The 16,653-nt window shown below is 40.2% G+C and overlaps 1 protein-coding gene across 1 annotated transcript in view; it reads left to right on the forward strand.

Annotated features, from left to right (window-relative positions):
• LOC139414329 (ephrin type-A receptor 8-like) overlaps positions 1-16,653 on the forward strand; it is a 116,090-nt gene that overhangs the window by 37,693 nt on the left and 61,744 nt on the right. The window contains exon 2 of the mRNA XM_071162246.1: positions 9,222-9,286. Coding sequence (XP_071018347.1) covers positions 9,222-9,286 — 65 coding nt within the window. The remainder of the gene's footprint in view (positions 1-9,221; positions 9,287-16,653) is intronic.

Genomic DNA, 16,653 nt, shown 5'->3' on the forward strand with positions numbered 1-16,653 from the left:
GTAGTGAAATGCTTACTTACAAGCCCTTAACCAACAATGCAGTTTTAAGAAAATACATAAAAAAGAGATGAGAATAATTTAAGAGCAGCAGTAAATAACAATAGAGGGGCTATATACAGAGGGTATCGGTACAGAGTCAATGTGCGGGGGCACCAGTTTTCTCAGCGGATTTGAGGGAGAGCGGAGGGATGGTGAGTCTGGTGAGAGGCAACTTTACTGCTGCCCCCTCCATCCCCTCAGACTGTCCATGAGATGCAGGCCATCAGTCCAGTAAAAAAGTATTTAGTCACCCACCAATTGTGCAAGTTCTCCCACTTAAAAAGGTGAGAGAGGTCTGTAATTTTCATCATAGGTACACTTCAACTATGACAGACAAAATGAGAAAGAAAATCCAGAAAATCACATTGTAGGATTTTTAATGAATTTATTTGCAAATTATGGTGGAAAATAAAAAAATATATCGAAATATGGTCCGCTATGGCCACTTCTTTGAATGCTGGAATCTCAATTATTAAATTAAATTGAATGTCCTCCCTGGTATTATTTTTATGAGTTCCATGTTACCTCTGCCTCCTCCTATTGGTCTAAACTTGACTCTGTCATAAAGAAGTTAATTTAGGGGAGAAAGAGACCACAGATTAAATATGCAACCCTACAGAGAACAAAAGCATCAGGTGGACTTGCAGTTGCAAATCTAAAATTGTATCACCTATCATTCCAAATGAATCTCCTGAAGACCTGGTTAAACCCAGAGGGTTCCTTGGAATGCTGAAGAAGAGTCAATAGTTTCACCAATTAAATTACAAGATGTATTATTTTCTGGATTGACTCCTAAAAAAATGTGCATTATTGTTTGGAGTAATTATAGCATACTCAGTACATGTGTGGAAGCTACAGAGAAGCACATGAGATCTGATCTTAAATGGCATTCATACTCCCCAATATGGCGTAATAAAGAATTCTTAGCGTGTAAGAAACCATTCATATCAGATTCTTGGTCTAAGAAAAGTATTTATACTTTCAAAGACATACTCAATGTGAATGGACACCTCAGGTTTTAGGACATCCACCAGTGTTTTAATTAATAGTTTTGTCTTTACCTTCAACTCCGCCTATCCATGCGAGCCTATGGGGTCCCCTGGAGAGCGGAATAACCAGTATACCCATTGGTCAAACTTCTAACAGACAGACGCCCCTAAAAATGATTTGTTTCTGATATCTATAGTCAATTCATTCTAGCAGCACAGAAAACATCCACTGTATGGGAAAAATATATATTACACTTGCTGACAGACAAATAAATTGGGAGACAGTATCCCCATTATGTGAGTTCTGCACCACAGGGGACCTAGGTACTTTTCAGCATGTGCCGTGGAAATGCCCGGAGGTGGTTGAATTCTGGGGGAAAGTCAACCATGTTGTCTCTGTACATATTGATAAAATATTGCCATTAGATTCAATAGTGATGTTGCATTGTGATGACTCTGATTTGCACTTGTCAGAACGCCAACGGAGAGTGTGGTTGGCAGGAACCATGGATGCTTAGAAAATTATTATAAAAGGGTGGATTCCACCTCATCAGTTACCATTAAAGCAATGGCTGCTCACAACAATGGAGCTCTTCACGGCCAAGATCCCCAGGGCCAAGGTTTCCACTCTCCACGGCCAAGATCCACAGGGCCAAGGTTTCCACTCGGGACACATGGAAAAAAGCAGCAGCACACATTTCTGAGCTCTTAACCAATGGACCTTTACATCCATGAATGTGTATCAATAATTTGTCACTATTTCTGAAGCTATATGATGTATTGTTCAGTAGATTTACTATGTAAATAAATGTATTTGTTTCTATTTTATGATTTACTTTACGTGCTATGAGATTGAGGGCGGTAGGGACCTTAAAAAAAATATTTATAAATGTATTCTATTAATCCTATGAAATGAAATACTAAAAACTTGATGTAAAAAAAAAAGAAACAATTTGAAAGAGTTTGAAGAATTTTGAAAAGAATAATGGACAAATGATGCACAAACTCACAGACTCACAGCTGTAATCGCTGCCAAAGATACTTCTACGAAGTTTGACTCAGGGTGTGAATACTTATGTAAATGAGGTATTTCTGTATTTAATGTTCAATACATTAGCAAAGAAAAAATAATGGAAAAAAAGAAGAACAATTCAAGCACAGCCAATATGCAGTAATAATATATTCGCACCTTTAGCCTACTGCACAAACCCTATTGCTATAAACTGTTTTAAATAAATTAATGTTGCATAGGCTCATGTTTTTTCAGTCATGTTTAAAAACAAATCTTAGCAATACATCTCAGCCTACATTTTGATTCAGAAAGTGATCTTGACACAGAAAAGGTTGGTGACCACTGCCTTAAATATATGGCATATTAAAAGGGTGTGATTACCTAATCATTTTCTTTAATATAGACCCCTCCCCCGATAACAGTTTGCCACTGGAGAGAATGATCAAGGTCCTGTACTGTACACTCACCAGTCAGTTTATTAGGGACACCACCCTGTTCACAAAAATGGGTCATGATTTGATATATAAAGCTGGCAGACAGGCATCAAGGCATTCAGTTACTGTTTGATTAAATGTTATAATGGGCAAAACAAGTGACCTAAGCAACATTGAGCGTGGTATGATCGTCGGTGCCAGGCACGCCAGATCCAGAAACTCAGAATCATCCTCCTGGGCTTTTCAAGCACATCAGTGTCTAGGTTTCCAGAGGATGGTGCTACAAACAAAAAACATCCAGTCAGCGGCAGTCCTGTGGGTGAAAACAGCTTGTTGATGAGACAGATCTAAGGAGAATGACAAGAATCTTGCAAGCTAAGAAGCGGGCCACAAAAAGACAAATAACAGCGCAGCACAACAGTGGTGTGCAGGACGGCATCTTGGAACACACACACCGGGTTCCAGTCCTATCAGCTAAAAACAAGAAGAAACGGTTTCAGTGGGCACACGATCACTAACAATGGACAATTGAGGAGTGGAAAAATATTGCCTGGTCCGACAAATCCTGGCTCCTGTTGCGTCATGCTGATGGCAGAGTCAGGATTTGGCATAAGCAACCTGAGTCCATGGACCCATCCTGCCTGGTGGCGATGTTTCACGTTGGTGGTGGTGTTGTACCGCCGTTCAATCTGCAGAAACTGCGTGATGCCAGTGCATGGACAAATATCCCTGTGGAACGTTTCCGACTTCATGCCCCGAGAATTCATGCCCCGAAGAATTCAGGTTCTTCTGGAGGAAAAGGGGGGTCCAACCTGGTACTATATAGGTGTATCTAATAAACTGGACTGTGAGTGTATATCTTTGTAATCAGTGATTTTTAAGGCGGCAACACCAATGACATAAAACTGAGCGACACACATTATACCAGTAAAAAAAGGGATCTTAATTTCCTCCTTTGTTTTTATTGATCTATACAATATATTAAATACTTCTGCTCACTGTCTAACATTCAAAATAATAGATAGATATCTCAAAGTCCCCAAAACATATCACTACACCTCAACACATGACCAGTGGGACATGCCAATTTACTAGCCTGCAGTAGTTTCTACAATGCATACAAATAGATGTTTTACAGTAGAAAGGACTTACATATATATTTTTATTAAAACCTCTAGTGACTCCCCATCCCGCATGCGGGAGCGTAATCATCGCCTGACACTAATTAGCATATCACAACGGACATAAATATCCCTAGAAAATATTCCTATTCATGAAAATCACAAATGAAATATATTGAGACACAGCTTAGCCTTTTGTTAATCACCCTGTCATCTCAGATTTTCAAAATATGCTTTACAGCCAAAGCTAGACAAGCATTTGTGTAAGTTTATCGATAGCCTAGCATAGCATTTTGTCCAGCTAGCAGCAGGTAACTTGGTCACGGAAATCAGAAAAGCAATCAAATAAAATAATTTACCTTTGATGAGCTTCGGATATTTTCACTCACGAGACTCCCAGTTAGATAGCAAATGTTCCTTTTTTCCCAAAATATTATTTTTGTAGGCGAAATAGCTCAGTTTGTTCTTCACGTTTGGCTGAGAAATCGCCCGGAAATTGCAGTCACGAAAACTGCGAAAAATATTCCAAATTAGCTTCATAATATCGACAGAAACATGGCAAACGTTGATTATAATCAATCCTCAAGGTGTTTTTCAAATATCTATTCGATAATATATCCGTCGGGACAATTAGTTTTTCAGTAGGACTGATTGGAGTAATGGCTACCTCTGTATTTTACGCGAGAATCTCTCTGGGAGCTTCAGGTGACCACTTGCGCAATGTAGCTGCCTACGGGTATTATTCAACATAAATGCGTAAAACTACTTCACAATGCTGTAGACACCTTCGGGAATACGGAGAAAGAGTAATCTGGTTGATAGTCCATTCACTGCTCAATAGGGACCCATTGGAACGCAGCGCTTTCAAAATATGAGGCACTTCCGGATTGGATTTTTCTCAGGGTTTCGCCTGCAACATCAGTTCTGTTATACTCACAGACAATATTTTTACAGTTTTGGAAACTTTAGAGTGTTTTCTATCCCAAGCTGTCAATTATATGCATATTCTAGCATCTTGTCCTGACAAAATATCCCGTTTACTACGGGAACGTTCTTTTTTCAAAAATGAAAATACTGCCCCGTAGTCACAAAAGGTTTTAAATAAGAAATTAAATTAAACATTCACTATGGTGCCAAAGTAAAGGGAAAGCATTTATCCCCACAATTCACAAATTACACTGTTTATTGGTGGTTATACAAACAATAAAATAGCCCATAAGGTGATGATTGAGAAATTGTGTATTTCTGAGAGGAAAAGTTGACTTTCAAAAGTAAAACAAACAAAAAAACTATGACGTTCTGTTGGAAACCTGAACCTATGAAGGAAATTTGATTTTGAACACTTGCTCTCTCAGGTTATTTTTCCTTCATGTTTATTTTCCCTGTTTGATTTTAAACGTGTTGTGCTGGAGACTGCGTTGCAGGCATTAAACCTAACTTCCTCTCCTTCTGCCCAGCCCATAATTCACCTGTTTTTCCTGAGACGCACGCCTCGGCACAGCCTGCCGTGACCAGCGCTGTTAGAGAGGGAGAGAGAGAACGAGAGAGAGAGAGAGAGAGAGAGGGAGAGGGAGAAAATGGAGAGACAGACGTGTGCCATAGTTCTGTGACCGGGGCTGTTTCAGGCAGTGGCCGGTCGGCATTCGCCTGCTGATTTGATACATGCTCCTTTCCTGCAGTGTGTAGCCTGAGGACCACACACACACACACACACACACACACACACACACACACACACACACACACACACACTCACTCATTGTGTGTTGGGGCGAGGGAAAGTAATGGTGGAAAGAATTTGACCACTGCCCTGGGAAATATGTTTCATGTTCCTAACAAGCCAAAATAACTTCAAAAGCTTCAGACAGCTTTTTCATCAAGCACTTGCACTTAAGTAGAATACTTACGGAGAGAGAGTAAATAGAGAGAGAGAGAGAGAGAGATAGAGAGAGAGAGAGAGAGAGAGAGAGAGAGAGAGAGAGAGAGAGAGAGAGATGAGGGTTTATTTTTGTGGGTTTCTGTCATGAACAGAGAGCAGTGAAAGATGAACAAACAACATTTCAAGCTGAGAGCCCTTTAGGAGAAGCACTCTGGCCCCTCAAGCAAAATATTTAACTCTCTCATTGCCGGCACTACTGGAGTGGGTGTACTTGGAAAACAGCAATATCATAATTCATAATACACTGTTATACTACTACTATCTATCTCTGCCAGTCTGTCAGTTTCAACTATGACGACTTTGTGCAGTCATTTAGGTTTATTGTGGGTTCTTGAATGGCTCAGGAGACAGAGTTTTGAAGCTTCTGCTGGTGTTGCTGGTCTGATTGTGTGGGAATGACGCTTTGCTCTGGCTGTAGTTAGTTGTTTCTGTCCTCCTCAAAGTTGTCTACTGCTGTGAGGGGTTTGGAGTGCCAGGTGGATCAGAAGGAAGTCATGTCTGTGAGTTGGCTGGGTTGTGATTATAGATTTTCAAAGAGTGATAGTTGAGTATCTTGTTTTGAGGCTGAGGCCATCCCAATGACTGGCTTGCTTTCTGGAGATGGTGCTCCCCAGATATGTGAAGTGGTCGACATTCTTGGGCTCAGATCTACTGAGGTGGATGCTGGGGCCACTGGGTTGGACAGGGTGATAGTTGACTGAGGACTATGCTCCTGTGGCCCTGTGTACTATAACCATATTGAAACTGCACCACAACTGCTACTGTCACAATTAGTGCAAGCAGTAACCTATCCACTCTTATTTACTCTCTCCATGGCAGTGATAGGATAACAGTCTGCAGACCTGGCATTGAGTTAGGCTATGCTGCGGGGCATATCTGGGTGTCTGCACCAGTCAAGGGCTAGCTAATTCATATTACTATCTGGTCTCCATCTAATCACTCTGTGAACACCTCTCTCTTTCTCTCTATCTCTCGTTCTCTCTCCCCCATCACTTTCTCTCATATATCAGAGAAACAGACGTGAACAACAACATGCTAATTACTGTCTCACTGCCCACTTCTTCCACACTATCTACAGTATATCACAATGAAGAGATATCTACTGCGCTGATGGTTGTGTATAAGTCCTATTCCAGACAGGCAGAGCAAATCAAATAAATTACTTACCATCCTCAAAAACAGGGGAAACAGGGGCATAGCGGTATTCCCCCAGTGCCTGGCAGAATGACTAAATCCAGTCACATTGAGCTAATATTTTCATTATGTCACTTGAGCTAACACTTAAAGGCGTGTAATAGTGACATCAATTTGTGACGTTGGATTGAGAGAGGGGCTGAATGCATCATCAGCGCAAAATGGTGGGAGAGAGGCACCCTGGGGGAGGGAGAGGGGGAGAAAGATGACAGAGGGAGATGGGGGATGGGTGGCAGTGCCATCTGTTTCAGTGTTCTGACCCACTGCCCTCCTCAGCACTAGCACACCCAAATTAGGACCTCCACCATGCCAGCTATTTACAATATGAGAGAGAGCAGGAGAAAATGAGAGAGAGAGAGAGAGAGAGAGAGAGAGAGAGAGAGAGAGAGAGAGAGGGTGTGAACAGTCCTGAAAAGCTCATTTTAATGTGTGGAACATCAGCTGGTGTGACTGTGAACCCTGGGGCAGACATCAATTCCTCTTGATAAGTTTGTGAGAAGTGAAGGAAGCTGGTAAACAAACAAACACACACACAGAAAGAAAGAGAGAGGGAAAGAGATGGAGAGGAAGCAAGAGAGAGAGCAAGAGAGAGAGAGAGAGAGAGAGAGAGAGAGAGAGAGAGAGCAAGAGATATATAGAGAGAGATGGAGAGAAAGCAAGAAAGAGAGAGAGTGACAAAGGGAGGGTGATAGAGGGAGGTAGAGAGTGGTGTAGCTATGCAGACCTCCCTGAGTATGAGGTGGAGGTTTGGGCTCCCAGGGCTCGGAGGGTAAACTGGGTCAAGGCAACATAACTGCGGTGATGCTCTGCTCCAGGATGCTGTGACAACGACCCCGGCCTCAGGCATCCCACCTCATCTGTCACACAGGTGTGTGTATCTCTGTATGGTGACAGCCTTTCCCTCAATGTCAGTAAGTCCAAGGACCTGATCTTGGACTACAGGAAACAGGGGGGAGAGCACGTTTTCATCCACATCAACGCGGCTGTAGTGGAGCGGGTCCAGAGCTTTGTTCCTTGGCGTCCACATCACTGAGAACTTAACATGGTCCACACACACCTGCACAGTCGTGAAGAGGGCACGACAGCACCTCTTCCTCTTCTGGGGCCTGAGCTCCCTGCCACTTGGACCTCTATATCAGACAGTGTCAGAGGAAGGCCTGAAAAATTGCCAAATACTCCAGCCACCCTAGCCATAGACTGTACACTCTGCGACAGTCCTGTAGACAGTACCAGAGAATCGGCAATTGGACTAACAGGCTCCGAGACAGCTTCCACCCCCAAGCCATAAGACTACTAAATATTTAATCAAGTGGTTACCCTGTCTATTCTGAATTGACTCTATCTTGCACTGACTCTATGCAGACTCACAAGACTATATATACACTCACTCACTCACATACACTACACTGGCTTTCTCACACACACACATACACATGAACACAAACACTACATACTGTACAAACACACAAACACACACACACACACACACGCACACACACGCACACACACACACACACACACACTTTCACAGTCATCATATACTGCTACTTCTCTATTTTACTCTTATTATTATCTATCCTGATTCCTAGTCACTTTACCCTGCCTTTACATACTGTATCTTCCTCAAACACCTTGCACCCCTGCACAGTGATACGGTACAGGTATTGGTACTCCCTGTATACAGCTTAATTTTTGTGTACTCCTCGTGTTAGAGCGATTAGAGCGTTGGAACAGTAACAGAAAGGTTCTTGTTTACATTTCCATTTCACAACACAGGTGACACATTTTGTAAGTGTAAAACTAAAATGCAAATGTGAAAAGGACAAATATAAACATTTGACCTTTTTGCTATTTTTTATTATTTTTTAAACTCTGTATCATTAGGAAAGACTCGTAAGTAAGCATTTCGCAGTAAAGTTTACACCTGTTGTATTCGACGCATGTGACAAATAACATTTAATTTGATTTGGTGTCACAGCCCAGTACAGTTTGAGCTGCGCAACATGAAGCAGTGTGACACAGAGATACAAAACCTTCCCAAACAAACTCACCTACACCACCACATTTCTTAGGGTCACCTTGGAGCCTGCTTTAACAACCCTTAGCATTATGTGGCTGTCAATAAACGTGGGAAGAGCCCAGGGGATGGCTGGCTGGCTGGCTGTCTGGGACCGCATGTTGTCTCCATGCTGGATGGAGGGCTGAGGTTGGGGTTGGAATGGAGAAGTGTGAGTTTTGGATGGGAGTGTTTGTGTGCTAATCAACTTTATTGATCACCCAGTGAGAAACTTCAGCACTAAGGTGATTAGCCAGCCTAATAGAGTCAGACCCAGCAGCCACACAAATGCTAGCACAGACACACAGACTGTTGCCAGTGTTCTGGTAATATTGTGCTGCTGTCCATGCACTCTGTTCATTATAGTGTGTGTGACTGTGAGTACTACACACATTTCATTGACGTTTATCCTCACAGATGTTCTTTCTGTTTTGCAGTGAATCTACTAGACACCTCCTCGATATCAGGCGACTGGGGCTGGCTAACATACCCATCACATGGGGTAAGATTTATTTTGTGCGTGTGGGTGTGCACATGTGCGTGTGTGTGCATGTTTGGACTTATGGTTGTGTGTGTGTAATCCATCTGAAGACTGAGGCAGAGATACAGTGGAGTGGTAAAGTGCATTAACTAGAACTTGTTGTTGAAAGTTAAGGCCCCGTTATTCTCCTATCAGCTTCCTTTCTCACTATCCCATGTCAGTCTGACACGTTGTTTGATCTAGAAAAGAGCAGAGGGAAGACGTAGAGGGAGAGAGAAGGACAAGAACAAGGGGAAAGAAGGGGAGACAAGTGTAAAGCGTTTTGAGACGCAGTGACAAGTGGGAAGAAATGCATTTATATTGTTATTGTTAAGAGCCAGAGGGGAGAGAGAGAGGAGAGAGGAAGGTAGAGGACGAGGACGAGGACGAGGGGGGAACAGTGTGGAGGTAGAGGAAAGAAGAGACCAATAGAACTGGGGGAGGGAGGAAAAAGAGGCGAGAAGTAGAGGGAGGATAAGTGGTAGATGGAGGAGAGGAAAGAAGAGACCAATAGAACTGGAGGGAGGGAGGGAGGAAAAAGAGGCGATAAGTACAGGGAGGAGAAGTGGTAGATGGAGGAGAGGAAAGAGAGTAAGGCAATGACAGGGGAGGACAGAGCTACCCCCTGTTTCCTCGTCAGTAAATGTGCATATTGTAACAGCAGGGGATGATGCATGGGGTATTGAATTAGCCACTCTCAGAGTGATCAGAGCATAGAGCTGTCATTGTCCTAACTCACACACACACACACACACACACACACACACACACACACACACACACACACACACACACACACACACACACACACATCCATGTGTGTTAGAACTGTCACTTTATTTTCCATGCTCCTGTCAGAGATGTCATCATGGTGATTTACCCAACATGCCTCCCTCCCCTGCTGGGACACAATTACCCAATCAACCAATCAACTCATTGTCTGGTGATGTGATTGTTAAGACACAGACATGAATGAATAGACTCCTCCGGGTGCAGAGTTTGGCAAACACTTTGAGATGTCAGTTTGAAGTTGGCATAAAGGTTGGAGTTCTAATCCGCATCACATTGGTTATAGAATTCTCATACGTTCTTGTAGGTAAAAATGTCCTTAATCTAAAGTCTAAGCCTTTGGGGGGAGGGGAGTTCTACTAAACTAACATATGGGATTGTTTTAAGATGTTCATACCATGGATCATTTAGCTATTTGATTTGGAATTTTAGAACCCCTGGAGGTATACAGTGCATTGGGAAAGTTTTCAGAGCCCTTGACTTTTTTCACATTACAGCCTTATTCACCCCCTCATCAATCTATACACAATACCCCATAATGACAAAGCAAAAACTGTTTTTAATTTAAATTTTGCAAAAAAAATTAATGAAATATGACATTTACATAAGTATTCAGTACTCAGAACTTTGTTGAATCACCTTTGCAGCGATTACAGCCTTGAGTCTTTTTGGCTATGACACTACAAGATCGGCATGCCTATAAAGACAACCATCTTTACAGGCCTCCATCAAGCAGGCCTTTATGGTAGAGTGGCCAGACGGAAGCCACTTCTCAGTAAAAGGCACATGACAGCCCCTTGGAGTTTGCCAAAAGGTACTTAAAGGACTCTAAGACCATGAAAACGAGATTCACGCCTGGAGGAAACCTGGCACCATCCCTACGGTGGAGCATGTTGGTGGCAGCATCATGCTGTGCGGATGTTTTTCAGTGGCAGGGACTGGTGAGACTAGCGAGGGCCGAAGGAAAGATGAACGGAGCAAACCTGCTTCAGAGCGCTCAGGACCTCAGACAAGGGGGCGAAGGTTCACCTTCCAACAGGACAATGACCCTGCCAAGTCAATGCAGGAGTAGAAATAGATGTGAACCCTTTGGAATTACCTGGATTTCTGCATAAATTGGTCATCAAATTTGATCTGATCTTCATCTAAGTCACAACAATTGACAAACATAGTGTGCTTAAATTATTAACAAACAAATTGTTTTATTTTTATTTTCTATATTTAATACATCATGTAAACATTCACAGTGTAGATTGGAAAAAGTTTGTGAACCCCTAGGGTAATGACTTCTCCAAAAGCTAATTGGAGTCAGGAGTCAGCTAACCTGGAGTCCAATCAATGAGATGAGATTGGAGACGTTGGTTAGAGCTGCCTTGTCCTATAAAAAACACTCACAAAATGTGAGGTTGCTGTTCACAAGAAGCATTGTCTGATGTGAACCATGCCTCAAACAAATGGGATCATAGAAGACCTACATTTAAGAATTGTTGACTTGCATAAAGCTGGCAAGACTGACAAAAATATCTCTAGAAGCCTTGATGTTCATCAGTCCACGGTAAGTCCAATTGTCTGTAAATGGAGAAAGTTCAGCACTGTTGCTACTCTCCCTAGGAGTGGCCGTTCTGCAAAGATGACTGGCATGATACAACAGGATATAATGTGATTTCTAAGACCCATTTTTACTTGCAGTCATTAGTGGCCGTAGACTCTATGTTCCTTCTTCCTTTTTTGTCGGAATACAACAGGATATAATGAGGACTACATGCAATCTGTCTTGCATGTAACGGACATTAAAAAGGGAATCGTCTTGCGATATATTTCGTTTTTTTCTCTTTTTTTCATTTATTTTTTATTTTTGACCAACAATTGAATCCAATGAACTGAGCAGGCTGGGCTGACATGCTTATAGCCTTGCTAGAACTTTCAAATATGAGCATGCTGTTAGATTGTGCTGTTATTGTTTATATTAATATGATCTATTATTGTTAGAATATATATTGTTTCTGATTGTTTTCCATGTTATTTGGTTAGTTCTCTTGGGCATCCTCATAGATAATTATGTAATCATGGGACTGCCCATATTTCCCTCTGGCCAACGGCAATTGACGGCCAAGTGTTTGCCTTAGGACGCAAAGGTGCATTATGAGTCAGGGAGATGGTATGATGGTCTTTGTGACAACAGACCTAGATATGGGGGGAGGTTTTAGTGGGTGGGATATTAGAACAATTGGAGGAATACAAAGTTGCAGCTTCAGTATGCTTAACATTACAACTTATTTTGGTACAGTTATATGGACACTTATTCATCATGGTGCTTTTTAATGATAAGATTACAAACATTGGTTGAGGTAAGTATAATTGAAACTTGGGTAGCATTATGGTAAGTGGGGAAATAAGTATAATTGTGATGGCTTAGCAGATCATCAAAAAAGAAGATACATTTTTACATGGCTAAATGAGAAAGAATATAATATATATTGTTTACAGGAAACTCATTCTACAAATATAGGTGAGTTTGGGTGGAAAAAGGACTGGGAGCGAGAAATATATTTTTGTCATGGTCAAAGAAACTCAAAAGGGGTGATTATACTAATAAATAAAAAATTTGATCCGATAGTGCAAACAGATCTGCAAGGAAGATGGATTATTTTAAATATGCTATTGGACCAAAAACAGATCTGGCTAATTAATCTATATGGGCCAAAGATATATATTCGAGAATATATATATATATATATATATATATATATATATATATATATACAGTGGGGCAAAAAAGTATTTAGTCAGCCACCAATTGTGCAAGTTCTCCCACTTAAAAAGATGAGAGAGGCCTGTAATTTTCATCATAGGTACACTTCAACTATGACAGACAAAATGAGAAAAAAAATCCAGAAAATCACATTGTAGGATTTTTTATGAATTTATTTGCAAATTATGGTGGAAAATAAGTATTTGGTCACCTACAAACAAGCAAGATTTCTGGCTCTCACAGACCTGTAACTTCTTCTTCTTTATATGCGCGCCCAATTTTTCAGTTTTTGATTTGTTAAAAAAGTTTTAAATATCCAATAAATGTCGTTCCACTTCATGATTGTGTCCCACTTGTTGTTGATTCTTCACAAAAAAATACAGTTTTATATCTTTATGTTTGAAGCCTGAAATGTGGCAAAAGGTCGCAAAGTTCAAGGGGGACGAATACTTTCGCAAGGCACTGTATGTACAGCAACCCCAGATGTAAAATAGTAAACAATTGTTTCTTCTCAGAAAGTAATGAGCTTTTAAGAGGAGTAAAACAAGGCTGTCCATTGTTCCAATATCCATTTATTATGGCCATTGAAATGCTAGCTATTAAAATTAGATCCAACAACATCAAATGGTTAGAAATCCAGGGGATAAAAACAAAAGTGTCAATGTATGCTGATGACTAGTTTTTTCTTAAGTCCACAATCTCGATCCCTGCACAGTCTCATTGAAGATCTTGATCACTTTTCTAGCCTCTCTGGATTAAAACCTAATTATGGCAAGTGTGTGTTCCATATTACATATTGGATCATTAAAAAATACAGTGTTTACATTACCTTCTAGTTTGCCAATAAAATGGGCGGATGTTGAAGTAGACATACTTGGTATTCACATCTCAAAAAATATAAATGAACTTAACACAATTAATTTCAATAGAAAGTTTGCAAAAATAGATAAGATTTTGCAACCATGGAGAGGTAAACACTTGTCTATTTATGGACAAAATGACATTGATTAACTCTTTGGTCCTATTACAGCTTACTTACTTACTAATGACATTGCCTACTTCAGATTCTTATTATTTTTTAATCATATGAGCAAAAAAAGATTTCATTTTATTTGGAATGCTAAACTAGACAAAATTTAACATGCCTATTTATATAATGAATATGAGTTTAGGGGCAAAAATTATTAAATATTAAAGCTTTAAACCTCTCACTTAAAGCTTCACTCATACATAAGGTATACTTAAACCCCAAATGGTTCTCCAGTAGATTATTAAGAAAAGCCTTTGTTCAAAAATTGCTATTTTGCCTTCATACAGATGACAACTTCTCATTTCTGACTAAATGAAAATGAAATTTTGTTTAAAATATTGCCCTTTCTTAAAAAAGCCATACAAGTTGGTTAAAATGTAAGTTTTATCCTCCAGAAAATATAGAACAAACATTATAGTCAAACTCAAATATATTGATTAATAAAAAAGCATTCTTTGCGCAATTAAAAAAAAATACACTTTTATGTTTATGATTGATATTTTGAATAGAAGTGGAGGAGCTATGTCATATATGCAGTTATCATTGAGCATTTTGCTCTACCAAGGAGAGGAGGTAACATTGAGATCCTACTACTACAAAGAGAGGCTTACTGGATATCCTCTCTAAAGACGTTGACCCCTAGTGGTCTGAATATTGACTTTGATCTCAAGCCCTTCTTATGAACACATTTTCCTTTATGAACAAGTCTTATAAATGTTACAATTATTTTTACAGCTTATTAGCATACCTAATATGTTCCCCCTGTTGAGGATGTTCATTATATATTAAGGTTGAAGTCAACTTAGTGTATGTAAACTTCTGACCCACTGAAATTGTGATACAGTGAAATAATCGGTCTTTAAACAATTGTTGAAATATTACTTGTGTCATGCACAAAGTAGATGTCCTAACCGACTTGCCAAAACTATAGTTTATTAACAAGAAATTTGTGGAGTGGTTGAAAAATGAGTTTAATATAATGACTCCAACCTAAGTGTATGTAAACTTCCGACTTCAACTGTTTATGGGGCATACAACAATCTCAGCTCTGTGGATTTTTTTTACGAAGAGACAGAATCAATAAATCATTTATTCTGGTATTGCCCCTATGTAGCTTGTTTCTGGTCACAGGTTCAGGAATGGTTAAAAATCACAACATGCACTTAAAATTAACCTTACAAATAGCAGTGTTGGGCGACTTGGAAAGCCATGGCCATCAATAAATAATATAATAATACTCGTAGGAAAGGTTTTTATTTTTAGCTCATAATCTTTGGATACTATACGATTAGAAAGATTAAAAACTTTGTAAAACATCATAGCACAATTGAAAAATATATGGCACATGGAAACCAAACAAGGGCAGTCTATGGTGATAGGTGGGAGGGGCTGAGAGTGGCTGAGGGGCGGGATTGAAGAGTTTGTTTGGTTATGTATTGTTGTTATATTTAAAAGTACCATGCATATGTCAAATGTATGTCTATGTAGCAACAAATCTGTGAAAAACTAAGATATTTGTCCTCCGAAGAGTGGTTACATTTTTTAAAATATATTTTTAAAATTATGACTGCAAGAGCACAGCACAGAATGCTCAATGAGCTTAAGAGGAATCCTAGAGTGTCAGCTAAAGACTTGCAGAAATCTCTGGAACATGCTAACATCTCTGTTGACGAGTCTACGATACGTTAAACACTAAACAAGAATGGTGTTCATGGGAGGAAACCATGGAAGAAGCCACTGCTGTCCAAAACAAAAGTTTGCAAAAGTGCACCTGGATGTTCCACAGCGCTACTGGCAAAATATTCTGTGGACAGATGAAACTACAGTTGGGTTGTTTGGAAGAACACACAACACCATGTGTGGAGAAAAAAAGGCACAGCACACCAACATCAAAACCTTATCCCAGCTGTAAAGTATGGTGGAGGGAGCATTATGGTTTGGGGCTGCTTTGCTGCCTCTGGGCCTGGATATTGAGTCCCTATCATTGATGCAAAAATAAATTTCCAATTTATCAAGACATTTTGCAGGAGAATGTTTGGCTATCTGTCCACCAATTGAAGCTCAACAAAAGTTGGGTGATGCAAAAGGACAACGACCCATAACACAGAAGTAAATCAACAACAGAATGGCTTCAACAGAAGAAAAAACACCTTCTGGTGTGGCCCAGTCAGAGTCCTGACCTCAACCTGATTGAGCTGCTGTGACATGACCTCAAGCAAGCAGTTCACACCAGACATCCCAAGAATATTGCTAAACTGAAATAGTTTTGTAAAGAGGAATGGTCCAAAATTCCCCCTGACTGTTATGCAGGTCTGATTCGCAACTACAGAAAAAGTTTGGTTGAGGTTATTGCTGCCAAAAGAGGGTCAACCAGTTATTAAATCCAAGGGTTCACATACTTTATCCACAACGCACTGTGTATATTTACACGGTGTGTTCAATAAAGACATGAAAACATATCAATTTTTGTGTGTTATTAGTTTAAGCAGACTGTGTTTGTCTGTTGTGACCTAGATGAAGATCAGATCAAATTGTATAACCAATTTATGCAGAACTCCATGTATTTCCAAAGGGTTCACATGCTTTTTTTTGCCACTGTATGTAAATGTGATATTTCAGTTTGTTTGTTTTGATCAATTCCTCCATTCTTCCATTCATTAGTTTAAACTCGTATTGGGTCACCTTCAGACAGGGCTCCTACATCAAAATGAAAGAACACCATCATATCCGTGAGAGATTCATATTGCCGTAGTGTGGTCATATTAGCCAAACCGTTCT

This window comes from Oncorhynchus clarkii, chromosome 7 (genome assembly GCF_045791955.1).
Source record: "Oncorhynchus clarkii lewisi isolate Uvic-CL-2024 chromosome 7, UVic_Ocla_1.0, whole genome shotgun sequence".
NCBI classification, from domain to species: Eukaryota; Metazoa; Chordata; class Actinopteri; order Salmoniformes; family Salmonidae; genus Oncorhynchus; species Oncorhynchus clarkii.